The sequence below is a fragment of the Petaurus breviceps genome, unplaced genomic scaffold, assembly GCF_028583685.1.
Source record: "Petaurus breviceps papuanus isolate PSGF00001 unplaced genomic scaffold, PetGlider_PUasm1.0 188, whole genome shotgun sequence".
Taxonomy (NCBI): Eukaryota; Metazoa; Chordata; class Mammalia; order Diprotodontia; family Petauridae; genus Petaurus; species Petaurus breviceps.
The window spans coordinates 15,215,415-15,237,547 of record NW_027185804.1 but is presented as its reverse complement, the minus strand read 5'-3'; the positions used below and the strand labels follow the sequence as shown (position 1 = coordinate 15,237,547).

Here is a 22,133-nt window from a genome sequence, read left to right as displayed (position 1 = left end):
GCCTATCACAATTCTTTGAAAATGTCACTCAATCTATCAAAAAGCAACAATATAGCTACAAAAACATGTAGGGTGAATAGCAATACTATGCATGTTGGCCAAATTATACTAATTACTTACCATGGGGTATGGAAAAGCCACAAATCCATTTAGCAGAATTGTAAGATCAGGAAAATGAGTATTTACTAGATGAGCAGTGCAGATTCTTATATTTCACTGACCTCTCCCCATCTTTTGCTGACCTTAGCCCCACACTTCCAAAATTTAGTATGGTAGGGATGGCTAGGTGGTTCAGTGAATAGAGCACCAGCCTTGGAGTCAGGAGGACCTGAGTTCAAATTTGGCCTCAGACACTTAAGACAAAAACTAGCCATGTGACCTTGTGCAAGTCACTTAACCCCAACTGCCCTCCAAAAAGCAAAAAACAAAATTCAGTATGGAAATTCCAGGTAGTTTAATTGTTTTCAATACATCATCATCATCATCATCATTGTTCTAGTTTTGGTTTTAATACATAGCTCTTCTCTTGACAGGATCCTGAGGATGTCAAATGATTTGCTGCTGTTTTGGTTTGTTTATTTTTCTTAGGAGTCTTTTTGTCTGCTTTCCTCTCTATCTTTCTCTGCTTAGGATTCAACAGACCAAAAAAAAATTCTCATGCATCAGTCTCCTAGCCTCCTAGAGTGACTACATTTCTGATGGTACCTTTGCTCTCATCTCCCACACATCTTCAACATACTGCTCATCAAACACACCTGTCAAATCAACCTTAAGGTTTGTGGTGCAATTTAAAAAAAATTTTTCATTGCTTTAAAAGGTATACCTTTGGTCTGGATCTAAACATAACATATGAATAGATTAAGGAGCTGAACTAGGTATGAAGAAGGACACAGACCAAGAAGGAACTATTTCAGCATTAACAGTCCATTAAACAGAAGCTGCCACTTCTCCAAAAACAATATTGACTTTCTTTCTACGTGAACTCTTGTGCCTCTCAATACACTCAAAAAGAATAAAGTTAATGGAGGGCTGTAGTCGTCAATCACTGCCAAGCATGGCTGGAGTTTGGCTTTCCTTGTTCCATACCAGTGGATCTTACTCTTCTCTTGGTATTAATCATGCTATACCTCCCTACCTAAGAGAAATGGAATTAACCTCTGGGGACCCAGCACAAATATTCCAAAGGTGAAGAATGATTAAAATCAAATACATAATTCAAGAAGCCAGAAATCTTTGTGACCATCTGAGATTATAGCTTGCACGTAGGGGAGGGGCAATTCCACACCATCTTTAGAATATACCAACCGTCTGGTGGTGGGTAAACCTTGCTGTTTTTTTCAGTCTTCTTTTCTTACCTGTCAATATGGATAATAATAGTTATGTTTCTTACTTCATGCAGTTGTCATGATAAAAATATTTTGCATCTCACAAAGCATTAAAAAATGTAAGGGCAGCTTTAAGGACTCTAAACTCTTTGATGGCATCCTTAAAAAAATGCTATGGCTCAATGCCATCTTACTCAGAAATGTATATGTTTGGGGCCAATGTTTCACCCTCCCCTGCCAAAGTGAACTGGATGAATTAGCCTTGTTTAGCAAAAGGATTCTTATCAGGATGATAAAGGCAGCTAATCAATCAGGGTTACTTTTCTGTTCAAAAGAGCCTGAATTTAGGAGGGAAAGGAAATAATGAAGAAGGTTGAAGAATAAGATGCTGAAACTAAGCAGTAGCTTTTATTCCTGCCTTCTTCATTATCTCTTGTGTGATTGGAGCAGGCTAATTTCAAAAAATTTTAGTCATAAAGGACTTTTTTTTGCCAGCTAGATCAACCTCTACCTGATTAAAATTCCCTCTACAATCCCTCCAAGAGTGATCATCTACCCTTCACTTGAACATTGCTACTAATGAGGAAGATCCCACTACTTCTTGAGGGAGCCAAATTTGCTTTGGAATAGCACTAATTATTAATCATTTCTTCTCCCCTCCTCCCTTATATAAAGCCTATATTTGCCAATGCAACTTGTACTCATTGCTCCAAATTCTTCCCCTACAGTCAAGTAGAATCAATCTTTTCATTCTCCCATGGGCCAAAACTTTAGATATTTGAAGATAGCAATGATCTTCATCCCCATCCCTAAATTTTGTTCAAAATCAACATTCCCATGTAATTCAAATAGACTGGCTATGGCTTGAGCCATAGTACATCATGATAGTAAATGCCATTCTTGGGATGGTCTGTGGTATACTTGTGTCCTTCATAAAACAATGTACTCTGAAGTGCACAAAACATTCCATTCATTCCTTCTGGTTTTCAATTTTCCTTGATGTAAAAATTAAATTATCTCTAAGGTCCCTGTCAATAATGCTAGTTTATGAAACACTGCTCTCAATGGCACATACATCAACGATCTGGACTTGGAGTCATGACATGCCATCTTCAGTATATACTAACGATATGGCAGTCTTGTTCTCTTGCCTGTCTCTAGGCATAATAATAATTATGTTTCTCACTCCACGCAGTTGTCATGAGGAAAACATTTTGCATCCCACAAAGCAATAACAAAAATGGAAGGTCTTATTAGGGGCATGGGATTGGATCTTTGGAGCTGGAAGGGACCTTATAGACAACCTAGTTTAACTGTTTCATTTTACAAATGAGGGAACGAGGTGAGACTGTGAAGGAATGTCCCCATTATCACATAGGCAGCTTATGTCAGACAAGAAAACTTGAACCTATGTCTTCTGCCACACTTAGGTGTGGCTTTATGTCATGAACAAGGCAAAAATAATATGATTCTAGATACCTTCAATATTTGAAGGCATTCAGGTCTGAGAAACCCCAGGTTAGTAACAGTCCTTCCTACCTGATTTCATCCTTTTTTCTTCCATGAACTGATAATTACAGGTCAAGCTGAAAATTTTCTCATTGTAAGAGTTTAAGGGCAGCAGGTAATGATGGATCTATTGCCATATTGATAAGATGCCCGCATCCCAAACTCATTAATATCTGACAAACAGCAGAAAATGAATGCTGGAAATCACAGTAAAGGAAGGTTTTGACTATGTCTGCCAACACTCAGTTCTGACTTAAAAAGCCTGCTGATCCTTCTCTCCTTTACCTCAGGACTTATATTCCTGCTCTTTTGCTGTCCCTAAATTCTATTCTGTTCCTGAAAAAAACCTATCTGGGTGTAGGCAGTGCAAGTGAGCGTAACCATATGAAACCACCAGAAAGGTCCCCAGGCTCATCAGAAGCCATTGTTCAGAACCAGCTCTTCATTTTCTCAGCACATTAACAAAAATTAAATATTCACTAACTCTCTATGCCTGCCAGTTAGAAACATAACAGAAACCATTTACTTTAAGCATTCAGTCTTAATCCCCAGGTGAAAGTTACAACGAAATGCACAATTTCTTTAATTCCTGCTATGCTATTAAACAATATAGTGGTGGGGGAAGGAGGGGAAAGTGCACAGGCACCTCCTCTTCTTCTAAGCACCGTTATTGAAGCAAAGACACTGAGAATAATCAGCCATTTGAAAGTAATTTTAAAACACCCCAAACAGAACCTTTAATATGTCCCCAAGCAGTTGATGATGCATTTCAACTTTTAGAAGTCCATTTAGAGAGGAACCCCAAAATGCATTTTAACAAAGAGTTGTATTCATAGCATTGTGACAGCCTGCTGGGGGAGGAAAGGACTTGACAACCTGCTGAAGTCAAGCAGCTAGCTCTGAATGAGTGAAAATGATCTTTCACAGATGAAAGCAAATTGTCCTTCTTAGTAATCAGAGAAGTACAGCATTTGTGCATGGGAAGCAATATTTCTAATGACAGCATCCACTTTCTCACTGAAGCAGGAAGGCATTTAAAAACATCCCTGACAGGTGTCCTTCCACTATCTTACTTCAAGAGGGCACTTACTACTGCCAGAGGCAGTTTGTTCAACTTTGTAGATGCAGCTAGGTGGCCCAGTGGGTAGAGCAATAGTCTGGAGTCAGGAAGAACTGAGTACAGATTAAGCCTAAACACTTACTACCAATGGGACCCTGGACAAATCACTTAAACTCTGTTTGCCTCAGTTTCCTCAAGAGTAAAGAACAGATAATGACAGCATCTAATTCCCAGGGTTGCTGCATGGATCAAATGAGTGCTTAGAAGAGTGCCTGGCACATAGTAGGTGCTATAAAATACTTATTTGCTTTCCTCCTCCCTTTGTTTTTGCCTTAATATTTGCAAGTTCGTTCTCACATTGATCTTGAGAGTCACCTATGGAATCAGAAAGATCTGGGCTCAGTCCTTCCATCAGACATTTCATAGATGGGTAACCATGTTATAAGTCCCCAAGTGTAATCTAGATTATTGGACTGAAAAATTTCTATGACCCAAGAGAGTGAGGTAGCTGTCAAAAAATAATAATAATGCACAAATCACTTAACCTCTCATTGCTTCCAGGAAATTCTCTAAGACTGGAAAATGACAGATAAGATGCTAATCTGCCATGGTAGAGGCAGTTTCCACATTAAAAGTTCCCTATACCAATGAACATGTCCTACCTTCTATGCACATACACACACACACACACACACACACACACACACAAAGCAGGTGAGTGGCTAGAAGCTGGATCATGTGGATCAGTATAATTGATAATCATTTTTTTATTTGAACCTCTTGGCCAAAGCAGAAACAGCTTAATCATTTTTCTATGTTGCTCATCAGACACATGAAGATAGCAATCATGCAGTTCTTAAGCCTTACTTCTAAAGGTTACAACTGTCTAGCTTGCTTACACTATCTTCATATAACTTAATCTGTGAAACCCTCACCAGCCTGCTCCCTTCCCCCTCTATACATGCTACAATTTATTAGTCTACATTAGTCTATGAGATGCAAGGATTCAGCCGGGTGGTATCATAGTGCAGAGTGCTGGGTCTGAGTAATAGAGACCTGAGTTCAAAACAAACCTCTGACACTTACTAGATGTGTGACTGGGCAAATCACTTAATCCCTCGTCTACCTTAATTTCCTCAACTGTAAATCGGGGATGATAATGTGAGGGATAACTTGCAGTGAAGTTTCCCCCTTCCAAACATTCTGTATACATTCTTATTACTTCCTTATACTTTGTAACTAAGTTCAGTATTATTACCCATATATATATATATATACACATACATATATATATATTATATTTATATATATACATATATATGTTTATATATTATTGTTTATTTCAAGGTAACATAAGAGCTATTGAATATTAATGCAACTGAATTAACTTTTGAGACCAAATTAGAGGTGTTTTTAGTTTGGAGAAAGGAATGGTAGTGTGAGATATAGCAAAGAGTTAAGTTTATACAGAACTGCAAGAATTGCTGAAACAAGACTACTAACAAAAAGTACCAGAAAGTAGTCTTGGGAAGAGTTGAGACAGTAGCCTTGGGAAGAAGTTGGGTTCCTAGTTCCCAGAGAACTCCTAAATAATATTAAAAATGTAATAATGTAGAATAAAAGGAACTGGCACCAGGAGGTGGATTTGACCAATCAGAAAGCAGACAGCGGTCTTGGGACACTCAGGCCCAGATAAGGACACATCTAGGTTGGACTGAAGAGGGTTCAGTATTCTGGCATTGTTACTTCACTTGTGTAGTGGACCTCATGTATTATATATGTTACCTAATAAAATTAGAGCCTCATTAGTAATAATTAGGTTAATGAATGGAGAGGGCTTTGCACCTATTGGTGGGCATTAATAAGACGACTGTGAGCTTGCCTTACCAAGCAATGGTAAGGTGGGACAGTGGAGAAGGTGTGGAATTCCCATGTTATGGCTTTATAATCTTGCTTTTTGGCTTCTGTAGTGGTCTCCTCCCTTTTGACTTTTTTTTTTAATTTGGGGATGCCCTTTCTTGAGAAAGATTTTTGCTACTACCTTGAAAAGTCTCTGAGTCATTTTGGGTGAGTGGTCTTCTGACCCATACAATAATAAAACCAATTTCCTAGAGTTGGTATAAGGCCTTCCCTTCTCTCTCTCCCTCATTTTTCTTTTTTCCTTCCTTCCTTCCTTCCTTCCTTTCCTCCTTCCTTCCTTCCTTCCTTCCTTCCTTCCTTCCTTCCTTTCCTCCTTCCTTCCTTCTTTCCTTCCTTCCTTCCTTCCTTCCTTTCTTCCTTCCTTCCTTCCTTCCTTCCTTCCTTCCTTCCTTCCTTCCTTCCTTCCTTCCTTTGTTCCTTTTTTCCTTCCTTCCTTCCTCCTTTTCTTCCTTTCCCTTATTCTCCCTTTTTCTCATTCTCTCTTCTCACTTGCTTTTTCTCTTGCTTTACCTCTCCCTTTCTCCCTTCCTCCTTCCCTTCCATCCTTGCTTCCTTCTTTCTTATTTTCCTTCCTAAATGAGGCATAACACTATAGATGTGATTTGAAAGCATGGAGTATGTGAAAATTATTTCTCTCCTTGTTCTAAGTATTATGATTATTAATATATCTTGAGACTATATGAGGGTTTTTTTCAGTCCAATAAAATCTCCGTATCCTTTTCACAATAAACTTTATAGAAAGCTATTTGTCTATACACTTCACTTGTGCAATCAATTTTTTGAACCCACCTGCAGGATTTTGAATTTAGTCTTATTAATTTTCATCTTGCTAGATTACTTATATGTCCCTTTTTATGCTGAGTTGTAAGCTCTTGTTTGGGTCTGTCTTTATCAATCTAAAGATTGCTTTTCCTGGAAAATTAAACAGTATCAAAAAGGAGCTGAGAGGTGCAATTTTTCCATTGCATTATCCTAACATTGTATCACTCTGTCTTGTACAAGCACAGAGACTATATCTTCCTCATTCTTCTTGTCTGCTATCGAAGAAGCTCTCTCCCTGATTTTTTAATTTAGGCCTCAATATTTTAAGCAAGTCTCAGCTGTTTCTGAGAATTAGACTATTCTTACAGGACGATGTCACTCTCTTGCAATAACCACAAGCTTTAATTATGTTCCTCATGTTAACAGCTCAGCATCCCGTCCCTATTAAATTGCATCTTATTAAATTCAGCCCATCATGTGAACCTGCTGAGATCTTCATGAGTCCAGATTCTGTCATCCAGCATACTTTTTATTCCTCAGTGTGTCTCATAAGTGTGGCTAAGTGTTAAGGAAGCTGCTGTAAATCTATGGGGAAGGCAAAATGGTCTGACCTAGCTTCTGTTTCTCTAGGTAAAACTCTAAAATATTTTCATTCTTTTGCATGCTACACAGAAGACTCCAGAACCAGAATATCATTTATAATCATTAGCATTAAAAATGAATACAGAAATGAGAGCTAACTTGTTTTTGTTCTTATTTTTTTTAATATGGTGCTTTGGAAGGTTGTTTCAGTATTATGTGACCAATGCTCTATTAAGATGAGACACCCACAGGAAAGGCAGTAATGAGAAGCCAGAATATCTCACTAAGAATAATTTAACCGTTCCTTCTAAGTGAAGAATTGGGATATCGTGGAAGAAAATACTACTAGCTTGCACTGTGTTTCCAGCTGAGGTGAGATAAATACCACTAGAAATGTACAATGGAAGATTCTTTTTGTAGATTAGAACAGCAATATTGTTATGTGGGAAATCACTTGTGGTCAGCATAAGGCAAGTGAAATTACTACTTATTAGTGGGAACTTATTATTTCAAACACTTGAGTCTTTGTAAGTCATGATCATTGTGAATGTTCACATTTAAAATGCACTGCCTTGTTAAATAAATTGAGGCCAAAACTTCAGGATGGCTCTCATTCACCTTCACATTAACTCAATGCTGTTCATTCTGAGCCTATATCTTCAATTTCATACTAATCCTGGTTCTTCCGACACATCTCACCAACCACTATGCTCACCACCTCCACCATCACACTGAGACCCAATGTCAACACAATGCTGAGTAATGGGTACTGCACAAAGTAAATTGAGAATCCATGGGTGCCACTCTATGGCAACCAACTATCCAACTGGACATGTTATTTTCCAATTTTGTCACTAATTGTTGACTTTGATGAAATGGGTGATGGAATATTGTCATTGCCACCAGTCAGGTGTCAAATGATAAAAGTATTTAAGATTACACATTTATAACCAAAACTGATTTGAAAAAAAAGATGATTGATTTTATATATATATAAACATAATGATGATTTGAGGGACAGTAGGAAAGCCTCCCCTACTGGGAAAAAAATCTCCACCAGCCTATATTTAGTAATTACAATTCTGTTATTCACCAAGGTGTTATCCTTTTGAGTTATAATATAATCGCAGATGAATGTTTGGGGTTCCCAAAAACTCATTAATTTTAGTGACCTGGAGCTATGGTTATTGCAAGAATCAAATAAGGTAACATTTGACCTATGGCATAAGGAACTTCTAGCATAGAATCTGCATCCACAACTTTAGATCAACAACTTCTCTGTTATTAAGTCTTAAGAGATTTTCCTGGAAGATGTGAGAGGTTAAGTGACTTATTCAAAGTGCCCTAGATATAACATGTCTGACATAAGAATTGAGCTCAGATATTTCTGATTACTGGGCCGACTCTCATAGTTATAAAGAAGAAACAATTACAAATAATTGGTGTCCCATTTCAAAAAGAACTGGCAACACTAAATCATACATAAAGATCTCAATAGGTGGCATATTGAATTATAAAAACATCTGCTTGCAATATCTCAGTTCTATTATATTTTTATTTTGTTAAATACTTTCCAGCTACATTAAGACACACTCAAGATTGTCATAGGCCATGTGTCTGACACCTCTGGGGTAGAATATTAGAGTGTTACTTTACAAAAAATGCAGCTTAGGCTCTGTTAGGAAGGTTTTATTTTTACTGATTCAACTGCACCAGTAGCTAGCCAATTAGAAGGTACCAAGCATAGCTACAGAATGCAGATGCCTAATAGGAATAAAAATGCCAACAGAACACACAGACTTGAAGACTATTTCCATTGCCTAATGTATTGGAGGAGACATACTGAAACATCACCAAGGCCAAATACTTTCTTAATCAACATAAATAACAGTCATAATCTTCTTATGCCTTAGAAGATTAATTCAATCACTTTCTATGAACAGGACATATATCCAAAGGTTGCACAAAAACAACCAATACTAGTGGGAAAGTTCCTTTTCCTTAAATCTGTCCCCATCTGCTGTCACCAGGGCCAGGATGCTGACTGCCTTAGCTGTCATTAGGTGTCCTACCCCCTGCCCTGGTATTGAAAAGAATTGGAATGAATTTGAAAATCATAAATCAGTCCAATTTCCACCTGAAACATGAAAGGTATTCCCTATCCCTGATTCTTCAAACTCTTCTTGAAAATATCCAGTAACGGGAACCTACAGCTTCCTGACACAGCCAAGATCATAAATTCCACTTAAATATTTGCTTAATTTATATTAGCAATAGCACTCAAGGGTTACAAAGTGCTTTCATATCTATGATCTCATTTTATTTTTAAAATCTTATCATGGGAAATAAGGTGCATGTGCAATTTTCCTCAATTTAGAGCTAAATAATCAGGCCCAGAGTGATTGTTACTTGACCAAGTCACAATAAGTAGGAAGGTTACATTTAAATTCAGATCTCCTGGTGACATGTCCCAACACCTACAACATCATTTGTTTCATTTTCCAGGAGACTTAAAAAAACATAGTAGTCAACATATTGCTTACTTTCTCAAGGAGTAGAAGAGAATTTGGAAATCATTTTTTTTATTATGAAAATTTTTAAAATTGTGAAATACTGAACGAAATAAAAATATATTATAAAAATTTAACAATTCAATGAAGTAAAACTTACAGGTCTACAAATGTCATATATATACATACATGCATATATAAACACAAACATATATACACATATGTACATATACGTGTGTGTGTATGTGTGTGTGTGTGTGTGTGTGTACACAGTGAGGTAGCATAGTGGACAGAGTAGATGGAACATCAGGACTTGAATCAGGAAAATTCAGTAAGGAGTTTAAATCCAGGCACTTATTAGCTGTGTGAACCTAACCTAGACACAACTTTTGTCTTCCCCAGTTTCCTGTATCAGCAATGCCATATTCACAATGTCCCATAACCCTTACATTTCCTCATCTGAATAATGGGGATAATGATAGCACCTACCTCCCAGGGTTCTTTATTTTTATAACTAAATTTTATATTTATTTATAGTTTACATAATTAATTTCCATAAGATTCTGAGTTATAAAGTTCCTCCCCATCTTTCCCCTACCCACCACCCCAAAACAATGATCCCACTGCAACTCCCCCAATCTCCTCTCTCCTATATCCTCCCCCATACTCCCTCTGACCTTCCAGTAGGGCAAGATGGATCTCTATACACCAGTGCCTGTATATCTTATTTCCCAGTTGCATGTAAAATAATAATAATATATATTTTTAAACATTTGATTTTAAACCTTTGGATTACAGATTCTTTCCCAAACTCCCTTGTCACCTACCCTTACTGGGAAGATAGGCAATTCAATATAGGTTGTACATGTGTAGCTACAGAAAATATTTCCATAGTGGATATATTGTGAAAGATTGACTATATTTTCTTCCATCCTATCCTGCCCCCTTTGTTCTATTCTCTCCTTTTACCCTGTACTTTTTCAAAAGGGTGTGCATCTAACTACCCTCCCCCCAACCTGCCCTCCCCTCCATCATCCACCCTCATCCCCTTCCACCTTACTCTTCTGAAGAGTGATATACCATATCTAGAGCGTCATTCCCTCCCTAAGCCAAATTCAATGAGAATAAGGTTGACCCATTCCCTTTTGCCTTCCTGTTCTTCCCCTCCATTGTAAGTTTTTCCTAGACTCTTCTATATGGGATAATTTATCCCATTCTGTCTCTCCCCATCTCCTCTCATTATATTCCTCTCTCAAATCTCAATTTCACCTTTTAAGTATCATCCCTTCCTATTCAATTGATCCCGTGACCTCTGTCTATGTATACCTGTACACATATATACACACACTCACACATGTATACATATGAACATATACACTCCTATATACACATATATGTCTGTATACACATTTCAGTCAGGTTATTGACTCTCTTTTCCTGATTTTCTTCCATAATTCTCATTTCTCTTCCAAGTTTTTTCTCATCTTCTCTTATTTGGTTTTCAAAATCCTTCTTAAGCTCCTCTATGGCTTGTAACCAATTCATATTCTTCTTAGAAGCTTTTAGTACAGGAGTTCTGACTTCACTTTTTTGAGCCCAAAATAGTAATCTAAAGTCAGATTGCTATGCTTGCTTTGCTTCCTTTGCTTGCTCATGTTGCCTTTCAATTACTTGACTTTTGTGGTTTTTGGCACTATAGAACTCTGATTCCAGGGAGGGCAGCTTTGTTCCAAATAACTGCGGTTTTATCAGCTGCCAGAGCTATCAGTTTGCTGCCCTATCTCAAGCCTCTACTGGCTCTGGTACCTTATCACACACCCCAGGATCTCCACCCTAGACAGAGATCCTGATCCAAGCAGGTTAAAGAAAGAGCAATTACCCCTCAGAATGGTCACTTGGTCCCCCTACAATCTGCAGGCCAGCAGCTCTGAAGCAGCCATGCAGCAGGGGCTGCTGCACTAAGCAGCTTTTCCTTCGGGGGGGCAGAGGCCGGACCACAGTCCTGGACCCCCTGTTCCCAAAGTCTTCACTGACCTCTCCCTTTGCTTTGGCATTTATGGGCTGATAATTATGGAAACTGCCAGAGCTGCTGGTGATCTGCTCTCCTGAAGTCCACTCCAGTGGCAGCTGGTCAGGGGCTGCCCGGGGGCTAAAACTGTGGGCTCATGCTGGGCTGGGCTTTGCTCCCAGCATGCTGCAATGGATACTTCCTGTCTGCCTGCTGGGCTGCCTTCAGTGGGAGATTGGTTTCTCTCTGTCACTTTGTGGGTTCTGTAGCTCTAAAGTTTGTTTAGAGTCATTTTTATAGATATTTGAGCTGGTTATGGGGGTAGTATACAGAGATTTCCTGCTTCTATACCTCCATCTTGGCTCTGCCCCCTCACCTCCCAGGGTTCTTGTGAGGATAAAAGGAGTTAATAATTTTAAAATACTTTGCATTTAGGGCCTGGAACATGCTAGGTACAATATAAATGTTAGCTATTATTAATATCACCACTACTATTACAACAGTATCAATGTTTAAGTATTCATCTTCTTATCTAAACCACAACCTTGATTATCTCTTCTAGTCTCCATTCTGAAACAACAGAAGCATCTGCCTAATGTAAATTCTCAATATCAGTGAAAAGGAGATATTGGTTAGATTAAGCTATTTAATTAATCCTGCCTGATTTCCATTAGAAACAATGTGATTTCTTTTAGAGCCCTTTATTTTAGTAGGAGATTACATAAATTTAAAAAGTTTTTAAGACATATTTTATACCCTTGTGCAACTGTCATTTTGTTTTTCTGTAAATTGGGCATTCTTTACATGCGCATTACCCTTGACAGCTTTTGGAGTGTTTTCATGTTCATTAAATCTTTAGAATAACCCTGTGGCATAAGTTTGGCAGTTCTGAAAGCTGAAAAAAAATGAAATCCAGAGTGGGTAAGAGAGGTCCTTAAAGTTTTATGTGTATCAAGTGGAAGACCATTGACTTCTATTCAAGTACTTAATTTTTAAGTGAATATTTGTTTCTACCACACTCTCCCAATTCATCACTTTCTAATTTATTAATTAAGGTTCCATAATACTCTGCAATATTCTGTTTACTTCATCTGATCCCCAGAATTCACTGTGTTTCTTGATCATTCTGCAGCAGAAGGCACAACTCCATGCTTTTAAAATTCACTCCTGTTATCATTTCAAATTAATCTTCCTCCTTTCCTTTCCAGTGAAGTAGTTCTGACATGGAGTTTTGCCGGCAGCCTGTTGGGAGTATTATATAACTAAGCTTGGCCCTTCATTACATATCTGCAGCATTCCAACTGAATCTCTGTGGGAACAAACAGATTGCTAAACCTGCTAATCATGAAGTTACATCTCTTGGACTAGATTATTCTACAAAAGCTTTTGTAAATTCTGCTCACTAATTCCTGATGGAAACACCAGTATGTTTTAAGCCATAAAAACCATTTGCTTTTTGGAACATCAAGCAAAAAATAAATGCTTAGATTTTTCTATATGGCTACAATTGGAAAGTTATTTGGGCATATGCATCTAGTCAAAATAGATTTGTACATTATTTCTGGTTACACTATAGAAATTAATCTTACATCTGGAGAATCACATCTGGTAGTTGGCTTTTCTTCTGTTGGTGACTCAACTTGCAGGGTCTTTTGGTCTCCCAGGACAGTTGGTTGAGCCTAGAGAAGAAGAGGAACATAGTCAGCTGAAAGATAGAAACTGAATGGATGTATGAATCAGTGCAAAGACAAGTGAGCAGAAACAGGAAAATGATATACATAGTAAAAGCAATCATGTAACTATAATAAAATGTGAAAGATTTAGCAGTTTTGAGCACTACAATATTTTATGACAGTTCCAAAGGATGAATGTTTTGTCAAGTTCCACCTCCAGAGAGAGAAATGATGGACTCAAAAGGGAAACTGAAACATCTTTTCTTCTCCTTTATTTTTCTTGTTTTTTCCCTCAGAACATGGTGAATACATAAATATATTTTTCATAGTTATATGTTTATAATGGTTATCAGATTTCTTGCCTTCTTAATTTGCAGAAAAAGCAGCTGAGGGAGAGAGAAAACATGAAATTGAAAATAAAAATAATTCTCATTAAAATGTTAAATATTCAAGTAATCGATTATATAGCAAAAAAAAACCATCATTGAAAATATCTACACAGATGAATGCACATACAAATCAGAAGGTTAGCTCCTCTTTCTTGGAGAATGTTTTTCTTGATATCATAGAAACTTCAGCTCCTTAAGTACCTTGATAAATGGCTATAATTTGTATTGAACTTAGCACCACTAGTATCCAAAGTAAACATCTTTTATAGGAATCTTGTGTACTGTTTGCTTAATGATTCAATTTAACAAAAGTTCATTAAGCACCCACTATGTGTAAGGCCTTGGGGAGGCAAAAATGAAAAATTGTATAAGCCTTACCTTTAAAGACCTTGCAATATAGTATACTGTATAAGATAGGATAGATACACAAATAACTAATACACTATCACACTATTTAAGTGCATAACAAAGATTTTTAAAAAGTAGACCTCAAGTTTCACTTTTTTAAAAAATCTCTTTAATATGTTATTTTTACATAGTCACAATTTTAATATACTGTTATTTATTTCTTTAAGTATTCCCCAATTACATATAAAAATTAACATTTAAAAAAAATGAGTTCCAAATTTCCTCTCTTCTTCCTATCATTTGCATTTCCTTGAAAAGTTAAAAAATTGGTTATACATGTGATATTATAGAAAAAAATATTTCCCTAACCTGAATATTGAAAAAGAAAATACAAACTACAAAAACAAAACACACATACACATACACCCACACACACAAACAAAAATGAAAAAAAAAAGCTTTAAAAGTTTGCTGCAATCTGCATTCAGAATTGTCCAGTTCTTTCTCTGGAGGTAGATTTTTCATTATAGAAATTTTCTTGGATTGTTATTTTGATCAGAGTAACTTAGGGTTCCACAGCTGATCATCATTACAATATTAGTGTTAAAATAATTTCCTGGTTCTGCTCACTTTAATATGCATGATGTTCGGGGCAGTGAGGTGATGCAGTGAGTAGAGCACCAGCCCTGGACTCAGGAGGACCTGAGTTCAAATCCAGCCTCAGACACTTAACACAAAAACTAGCCGTGTGACCTTGGGCAAATCAACCCCAACTGCCCCTCCAAAAAAATATGCATGATATTCATATGTCTTCCCAAATTTTTCTAAAGCACTCCTACTTGTTATTTTTTATAGCACAATAGTATCCTATCACAATCATTTATTACAACTTGTTCAACCATTCCAATAGATGGGCATCCCCTCAATTTCCCATTCTTCTTCACCATAAAAACAGCAAAAATACATACATCTTTTTTCTCTTTTCTTGGATCTCTTTGGGATACAGAACTAGTAATAGTATTGTTGGGTCAAAGGATATGTATCATTCTTTGGGAATAGTTCCCAATTATTCTTGAAAATGGTTGGACTAGTTCAAAACTCCACCAACAGTGCATTAGTGTTCCGATTTTTCCATGTCCTCTCCAGCATTTGTTATTTTCCCTTTTTGTGATATTAGCCAATCTCATAGGTTTTATTTTACTTTACATTTACTTTACTTTAGATTTCTCTAATCAATAATGATTTGGAGCATTTATTCATGTGACTCTCTGTACTGAAATGTAAATGAGAAGATCTTTCTCATCCATTAATAGACCCATGTGACCTCCTTGAGTCTCATGGAAGTCTGAGTCACATGAATCTGTGGTGGGAGGAGGTCACCAAGTGGACGGAGCAGGAAGTAGTGGAGCAGGAAAGATGGACCAGACCCTAGAGGAAGTTGATTACAGCAATTAGAGCTAAGGGAGAAAAAGGAAGCAGGCAGCAAACTTTGAGTGTTTGTTTGTGGGAAGGCCCTAGCAAGGGGAAGACTTGGGGATGGCAGTGCCCCCTGCATTGTTATTGTGTATAGATTTCTTTGTTGCTGTGATGGGTTTACCTTTCTGGTATTGGGGTATGACTTTCTGCTGTTTGAATAAATGTTCTGGTTCTGTCTTCCATGTGGAGAGTCTTTTATATTTTGTGATTCAGAATTATGCTGCTGTAGGTGCTGTGAATCTTATGAACATTGATGCTATGCTATAGAAACATATACCACCTGTTTAGTCACATCTGACTCTTTGTTACCCATTTTTGTAGTTTTCTAGTATTAGGCAAGAATACTAGAGTAGTTTACTATTCCCTTCTTCAATTCATTTTGAGATGAGGGACCAAGGCAAATAGGGTTAAGTGACTTGCCCAAGGTCACATAGCTAGTAAATGTCTGAGACCATTATTGAACTCATGAAGAAACCTCTTTTTTTGGTATCCCCATATTTTCTTGGAGGACATGCCACCCTATAATTGGCATTGTTAAGGCGGAAAAAAGCTGACATAGTTGGCAGGATTCCAAAAAATAGAACTTTGAGGGAATATCCTGGTCAATCTCATCCTTGACAGAGGGACGGCATATTTGCCTGGGAGAATCCTGATTTGGTCACACATATCTAACTAGATATGGGAGGGGTGTCCTTAGCCACAGGACTATTGGACACCTGGAAAGTGCACATTAGCTTGTTCTTTGAGAGGATATCATGAGGGAAAATCCCATAGGCAAGCTATTTGTGTTGCTTAATGGAAGATTTATAGCTTAAGCAAACATGAGAATGTCAGTGCTATTTAGAGAGACCTTGAAATGACAATTGCCCTATGTCCCATAGGATAAAGAACATAAAGTCTGTTTGTCTGTCTCTGTCTCTGTCTCTCTCTTTCCTACATGATTAAATCTAAGTCTTGTTACAATGCTTGGAATTATTAAGGCATGCTTGGTTGTCAACTATGATTCTTATCTGAAGACAGAACTAAGGATGCTTTATCCTGTTATATGTGTGTTGAGTCATTCTGTGCCCTAAGGCTTAGGCCTGAGGAATCAGTTTTGATGCTCTTATCATTATGTCTCTGCTTTCTTCTTCTATAGCAAATTCCTATAGTCAGAGCAAGTGGTCAGTAAAAGATAAGCACACAATGGAATTACATAAGATCTCACTGTTCTCAAACTGAATGTGTAGTAATTCCATATTCCAAATAACCAAGTAAATTAGTACTCTGGCCTTGTTATCTGCCTGCTAATAGTTACAAAGTCATGGATAATATTGTCAGAAGTCTCTCATTCTTTCACAATTATATGGGAATATTTGGACAAAGATGCAAATGTATTGATTTGTGAGATTAAATTCAGAGACCTCTTTTTGTTTTAAGAAATAGAATTTCAGTATGATCAGTCATGTTAGTAGAGAATGTTTCTGTTGTATATATTCCATTAAAATACAATTAACAAATGAATATATAATCTTTTCTGCATATAATTAAGAATTAATTACTTAAGTATATACAAACCCCAGGCAGGTCTTTTGTTACAACTGGAGTAAATCCAGGCTCTTGAAAGTAAATTCATTTGTGTAACTATTGAATGTATGGGTGAAGAGTCTCTTCCTGCAAAAAGTATTGTTACTCATGGTTTTATGTACAGGATTGTATCCTTAATAGCATCTGATCCTTCTAATGGAATTGGAACTATTTAGAGTGGAAAATTTTTCAGAAAACAACAAGATCAGATAATCCTGTATGTCAAATATAAATGATTCTAATGGGGCATGTAAAAACCTAAGTTCTCTGAAGTTTCAAGTGAGCTATCAGCTCATAATATAATGTTCTTCTTATAGCTGTATTGTTGATAACATCAGAACCTTAAAGTTTGAGGTAGTTTTCAGCACAGGAACTAACTGGACAAGTAAACATTGAGTCTATACTAACTTGTGTGGAGATCTGGTTTCTAAAATATTTTAGCAAATAAATCCAAGAAATTTCTACAACTTGGAACCAGAGAAGCAGATTCACTAAAGAATGAGACCTATGCTAGAATCTTCAAGAGATGATGTTTCCAGAGAAGAGAAGACTACATAGAACATCTGAGACCCAAGATGCAGATTAATGGACACTGAGAGTGGGTTACTAAAAATGCAAGGATACTTAATGTTTTCAATGTTAATGAGCATTATTGTATCACTCTGGATTTTTGTTTCACTGTATCTGTAGACTAAGTTTTCTCAGTTATTGTGGTGACCTGTAAACTTTCCATCTAAATTAGCCCATGGATTTAGATATTCTTCTGTGACTTGAACTATGATTAATCAATCTTGTTGGTCTTACACTGAACAGGCAGGGAAAAAAATTGACAGTTCTACCATCAACAAAAGGGGAGAATTGAGAAAAAAAAGATAATAAATAACATTGATGCATTTGGTAGTTGATTCCATTCTTTACCACTCACATGTTATAAAATTGCCCAAATTATGCTTCTTTGTTTCTGAAGTTAGTCCAGAAATTCAACAAGCCTGAAATAAGTTAAGTTGTGAAATCTAGATCTCTCACTGATCATCAAACACCATTGATTATTCCTTTGCCTCCCTGGGATGGTGGGTGGAAGAAAATCTTAATAATTATAGTGATTTTCCTATTGGTAATGCTGTTTCACTATGTGTGTTTATATTGCCATTGTGCATTGTACCTCCAATGCAGTTGATCTGTGGGCTCCCCTGCTTTTTCCATATTAATGAAATGACTCATGTACCACTCAAAGCACCTTGCAGAAGATAGTACTGGAAAGAATGTAGGAATAGGTCATGAGGAGTAGAGAGTACAGTGGGAGCCAGAGATGAGCAATGGGACCTATGACTCAACAACAACAAAATGCAAACTACTTTGAATGAATGTAAGCAGCAAAAGAAGCTCAAACTATGCTGTGGGAAAAATTGTACATGACCCTGGTGAGTCCCATGAACTGTGCCTTGTTCTTTTTCTATACAATACTTCGCTTGACTTGGGGTTGGTGAAGGGATCCACCATGTTACTTTGACCCATTGCCACCCACAATGAGAGTTTTATATGAGCAAGTACCTTCAATTAACACTAATAAACAATTATAAAAAACAAGCTAGCATGGGCCCCTCTTTCTTTGGTATCTCAGTATTCTCTCACAGGATGTGTTGCCCTACAATTAACATAATTAGGGCAGAAAACGTATGTCACTTTATATTTTGGCAAAAATATTAGAGTGGTTTGCATTTCCTTGTCCATTTTTTTTAACAGAAGAGAAACTAAGGCAAACAGAGTTAAGTGACTAGATCGGCGACTTAAGTGACTCGACTTCAGGCCTAGCGCTCCATATACTGTGCACCTAGCTGCCACCAACACTGCATTAAACCTCCTCCGATTTTCTTCTGATTATTGTTCTCCCTTTTTATGGTGTCACTCCTCTGAGGCCTGTTTTGCTTCTGACCACTGTCTTCTATTATCTACAACACTCCCCACACACTTTTATCACCTGTCGCCCTTTCTCTTATTCCTTTCCCTCCTACTTCCCTGTCCGGTAAGATAGATTTCTATTACCAGTGAGTATAAGCACGTGTATTCCTTCTTTGAACCAATGCAGATACGAGTTAAGTTCAAGCACTGTTCAACCCCTTCCACAATCCTATTTTATACCCAGTTATTAAAGTCTTGTGTACCTCTTTTATGTGAGATATACTTTCCCCCCTCCTTTTTTTTTACCACCTTCTCCCAGGCCATCGCAATTTCTTGTCTATTCATATATTTTTTTTACATAATCTCGACCTAATCAACTCATTCCTAGCCTCCTTTTCTATGTAGAATCCTAACTGCCCTAATGATGAAAACATTCTTAGAAGCTATAAGTATTATCTTCCCATATAGGAAAGTAAAGAGTGAAAACTTATTGAATCCCTTATTATTTCTCTTTCATATTTACTTTTTTATGCTTCTCTTGAGTCTTGTGTTTTAAAGTCAAAGTTTCTACACAGCTCTGGTCTTTTCATTAGGAATGCTTGAAAAATTTCTATTTAATTAAATATCCATTTTTCCCTTGAAGCACTGACTTAATTTGCTGTATACATTATTATGGGTTGTATTCCTACTTCTATTGCCTTCCAGAATATGATATTCCAAGCCCTCTAGTCCTTTAACTTGGAAGTTGCTAAATCTCATGTGATCCTGGCTGTGACTCCATGGTACTGGAATGGTCTTTTTTCTTGCTGCTTGAAGTATTTTCTCTTTGACCCTGGGGGGCGGGCTCTAGAATGCGGCCATTATATTCCTCACAGTTTGCATTTGGGGTTCTCTTTCAGGTGGTAATAGGTGGATTCTTTCAATTTTTATTTTACCCTCTGCTTAAGCAATATCAGAGCAGTTTTTCTAGATTATTTTTATGAAATATGATATTGATGCTTTACCTTTGATCATGGCTTTCAGGCTGTCAAATAATTATTATCTCTCCTCAGAGCCAAAATGTTAGAGAAAAGGCAGGGAATCACCAAAGTTTCCCCAAAACCCTTCCAAATATGCGTCAGAACAACTTTTGGAATAGGAGAACCCACAAAAAGACAGGGTAAAACAGTTTTCCAGCCAAAGCCAACTTAGGAGTTTGGCAGGAAAGGCCTCTCTCACATCAGAGTGAGAGTGGACTCCAGCAAACCAAGAGTAGGCCTTGGGAGCCCCTGAATCAGTAGAATCATGGGTGGTCTCAGGCTATCAGCCCACAGATGCTTGTCAGACACTGGTCAGAAAGAGATCACAGGGGTCCTTTGCAGGCACCAGGAGCAGAACTCTGTTGCACTGCCCGCTCTTGAATCTGGGTTGCAGTGCTGGGTCTCAGTCTCATGGTGAGTGGGAAAAATAGCACACTGGAGCTTGTAGCTGCAGGAGAGCTGGAGTCCTAGTCACATATATAGTCAGGGTTATAGAAATAAATAAGAGTCATTCCTCAACTGATAAATGGTGAAAGGATATTAATTTTTTTCAGGTGAAATAATCAGTTACTTACAGCCATATAAAAAATGTTAACTCACTGCTGATTAGAGAAATGAAAACTAAAACAATTCTAAGCTACCACCCAACACCTACCAAATTAACTAATAGGACAGAAAATTAAAATGACAAATGTTGGAAAGAATATTGGCAAAATTGAGACACATGCACAGTTGGTAAAATGATGAACTAATTCAATCATTCTGTAGAAGAGCTGAGAACCATGACCAAAGGAATATAAAACCATGCATATACTTTGACCAACAAATATGACTACTAGGTCTATATCCCAAAGAAATTTATTTTTTAAATTTATTTATTTTTAATTTTCAACATTCATTGCCACAAGATTTTGAATTAAAACTTTTCCTCTCCCTGACTTTCCCCTACCCCCATCCCAAAACAGCAAACTTACTGAATACCCCTCTCCAATCTCTTCTCTCTTATATACTCCCCTTCACTGCCCTACCTTTCTATTAGGGCAAGATGGGTCTCTATACCCCAGTACCTGTATATTCTATTTCCCAGTTGCATGTAAAACAAAAACAATTTTTAAACATTTCTTTTTAAAACTTTGATTTCCAGATATTTTCCCCTTCTTCCCTCCTCAACCACCACCACTGGGAAGACAAGCAATTCAATATAGATTGTACATGTATAGTTACCCAAATCATCTCCATAGTTATTATGTTTTGAAAGACCAACTACACTTCCCTACATCCCATCCTACCCTCCCACAACTCCACTTTCTCCCTCGACCACATCTCCCTTCAAAAATGTTTGCCTATAACTACCCTCTCCTCTGTCCTCCCCTCTATCCTCCCCCCTCTTATCTCCTACCCCCCTATTGTCCTGTAGGGTAAGATACCCAATTGAGTGTGTATGTTATTCCCTCCATGGGCCAAATTCAATGAGAATCAGGTTATCCCATTCCCTTTCACCTTCCTACTCTTCCTCTCCATTGTAACAGTTTCTCTTTCCTTTTTGATATGAGATAATTTATCCTACTCTATTGCTCCCTTTCTTCTTCTCCCAATAGCTTCCTCTCTCACATCTTAATTTTATTTTTTAGATATCATCCCTTCATATTCAACTCATCCTGTTTTCCCTATGTATACATGAACATACAAATGAATACACTCACATATATATTTATATACACATATATCCTCCTATACATACATATATCAGCTATCCTCATACTGTTGTTTGCTCATTTTCCCACATTATTTCTAATTTTTAAACTTTATGTCAAAGGTGTTTTCTTTGTCTGGCATGGAAGGTGGGGGTAGAGCACTATCTAAAGCTTCAGATTTTCTTGAGTGACAGCTTTTAGAAGGAACTGTGAGGGTTTGCAAGTTTTCATTACTTCCAAGATGTTATGTGTGTGTGTCTGTGTGTGTGCACACACACTCATACATACACACACATACATCTGTATCTATCTATATCTGTATCTATCTTTATCTATCTATCTATCTATCTATCTATCTATCTATCTATCTATCTATCTATCTATCTATCTATC

The 22,133-nt window shown here is 37.2% G+C and overlaps 1 protein-coding gene across 1 annotated transcript in view; it reads right to left on the bottom strand.

Annotated features, from left to right (window-relative positions):
• Nucleotides 1-22,133, bottom strand: part of LUZP2 (leucine zipper protein 2) — a 774,279-nt gene that overhangs the window by 43,525 nt on the left and 708,621 nt on the right. Inside the window, exon 10 of the mRNA XM_069091307.1 lies at nt 13,266-13,355. Coding sequence (XP_068947408.1) covers nt 13,266-13,355 — 90 coding nt within the window. The remainder of the gene's footprint in view (nt 1-13,265; nt 13,356-22,133) is intronic.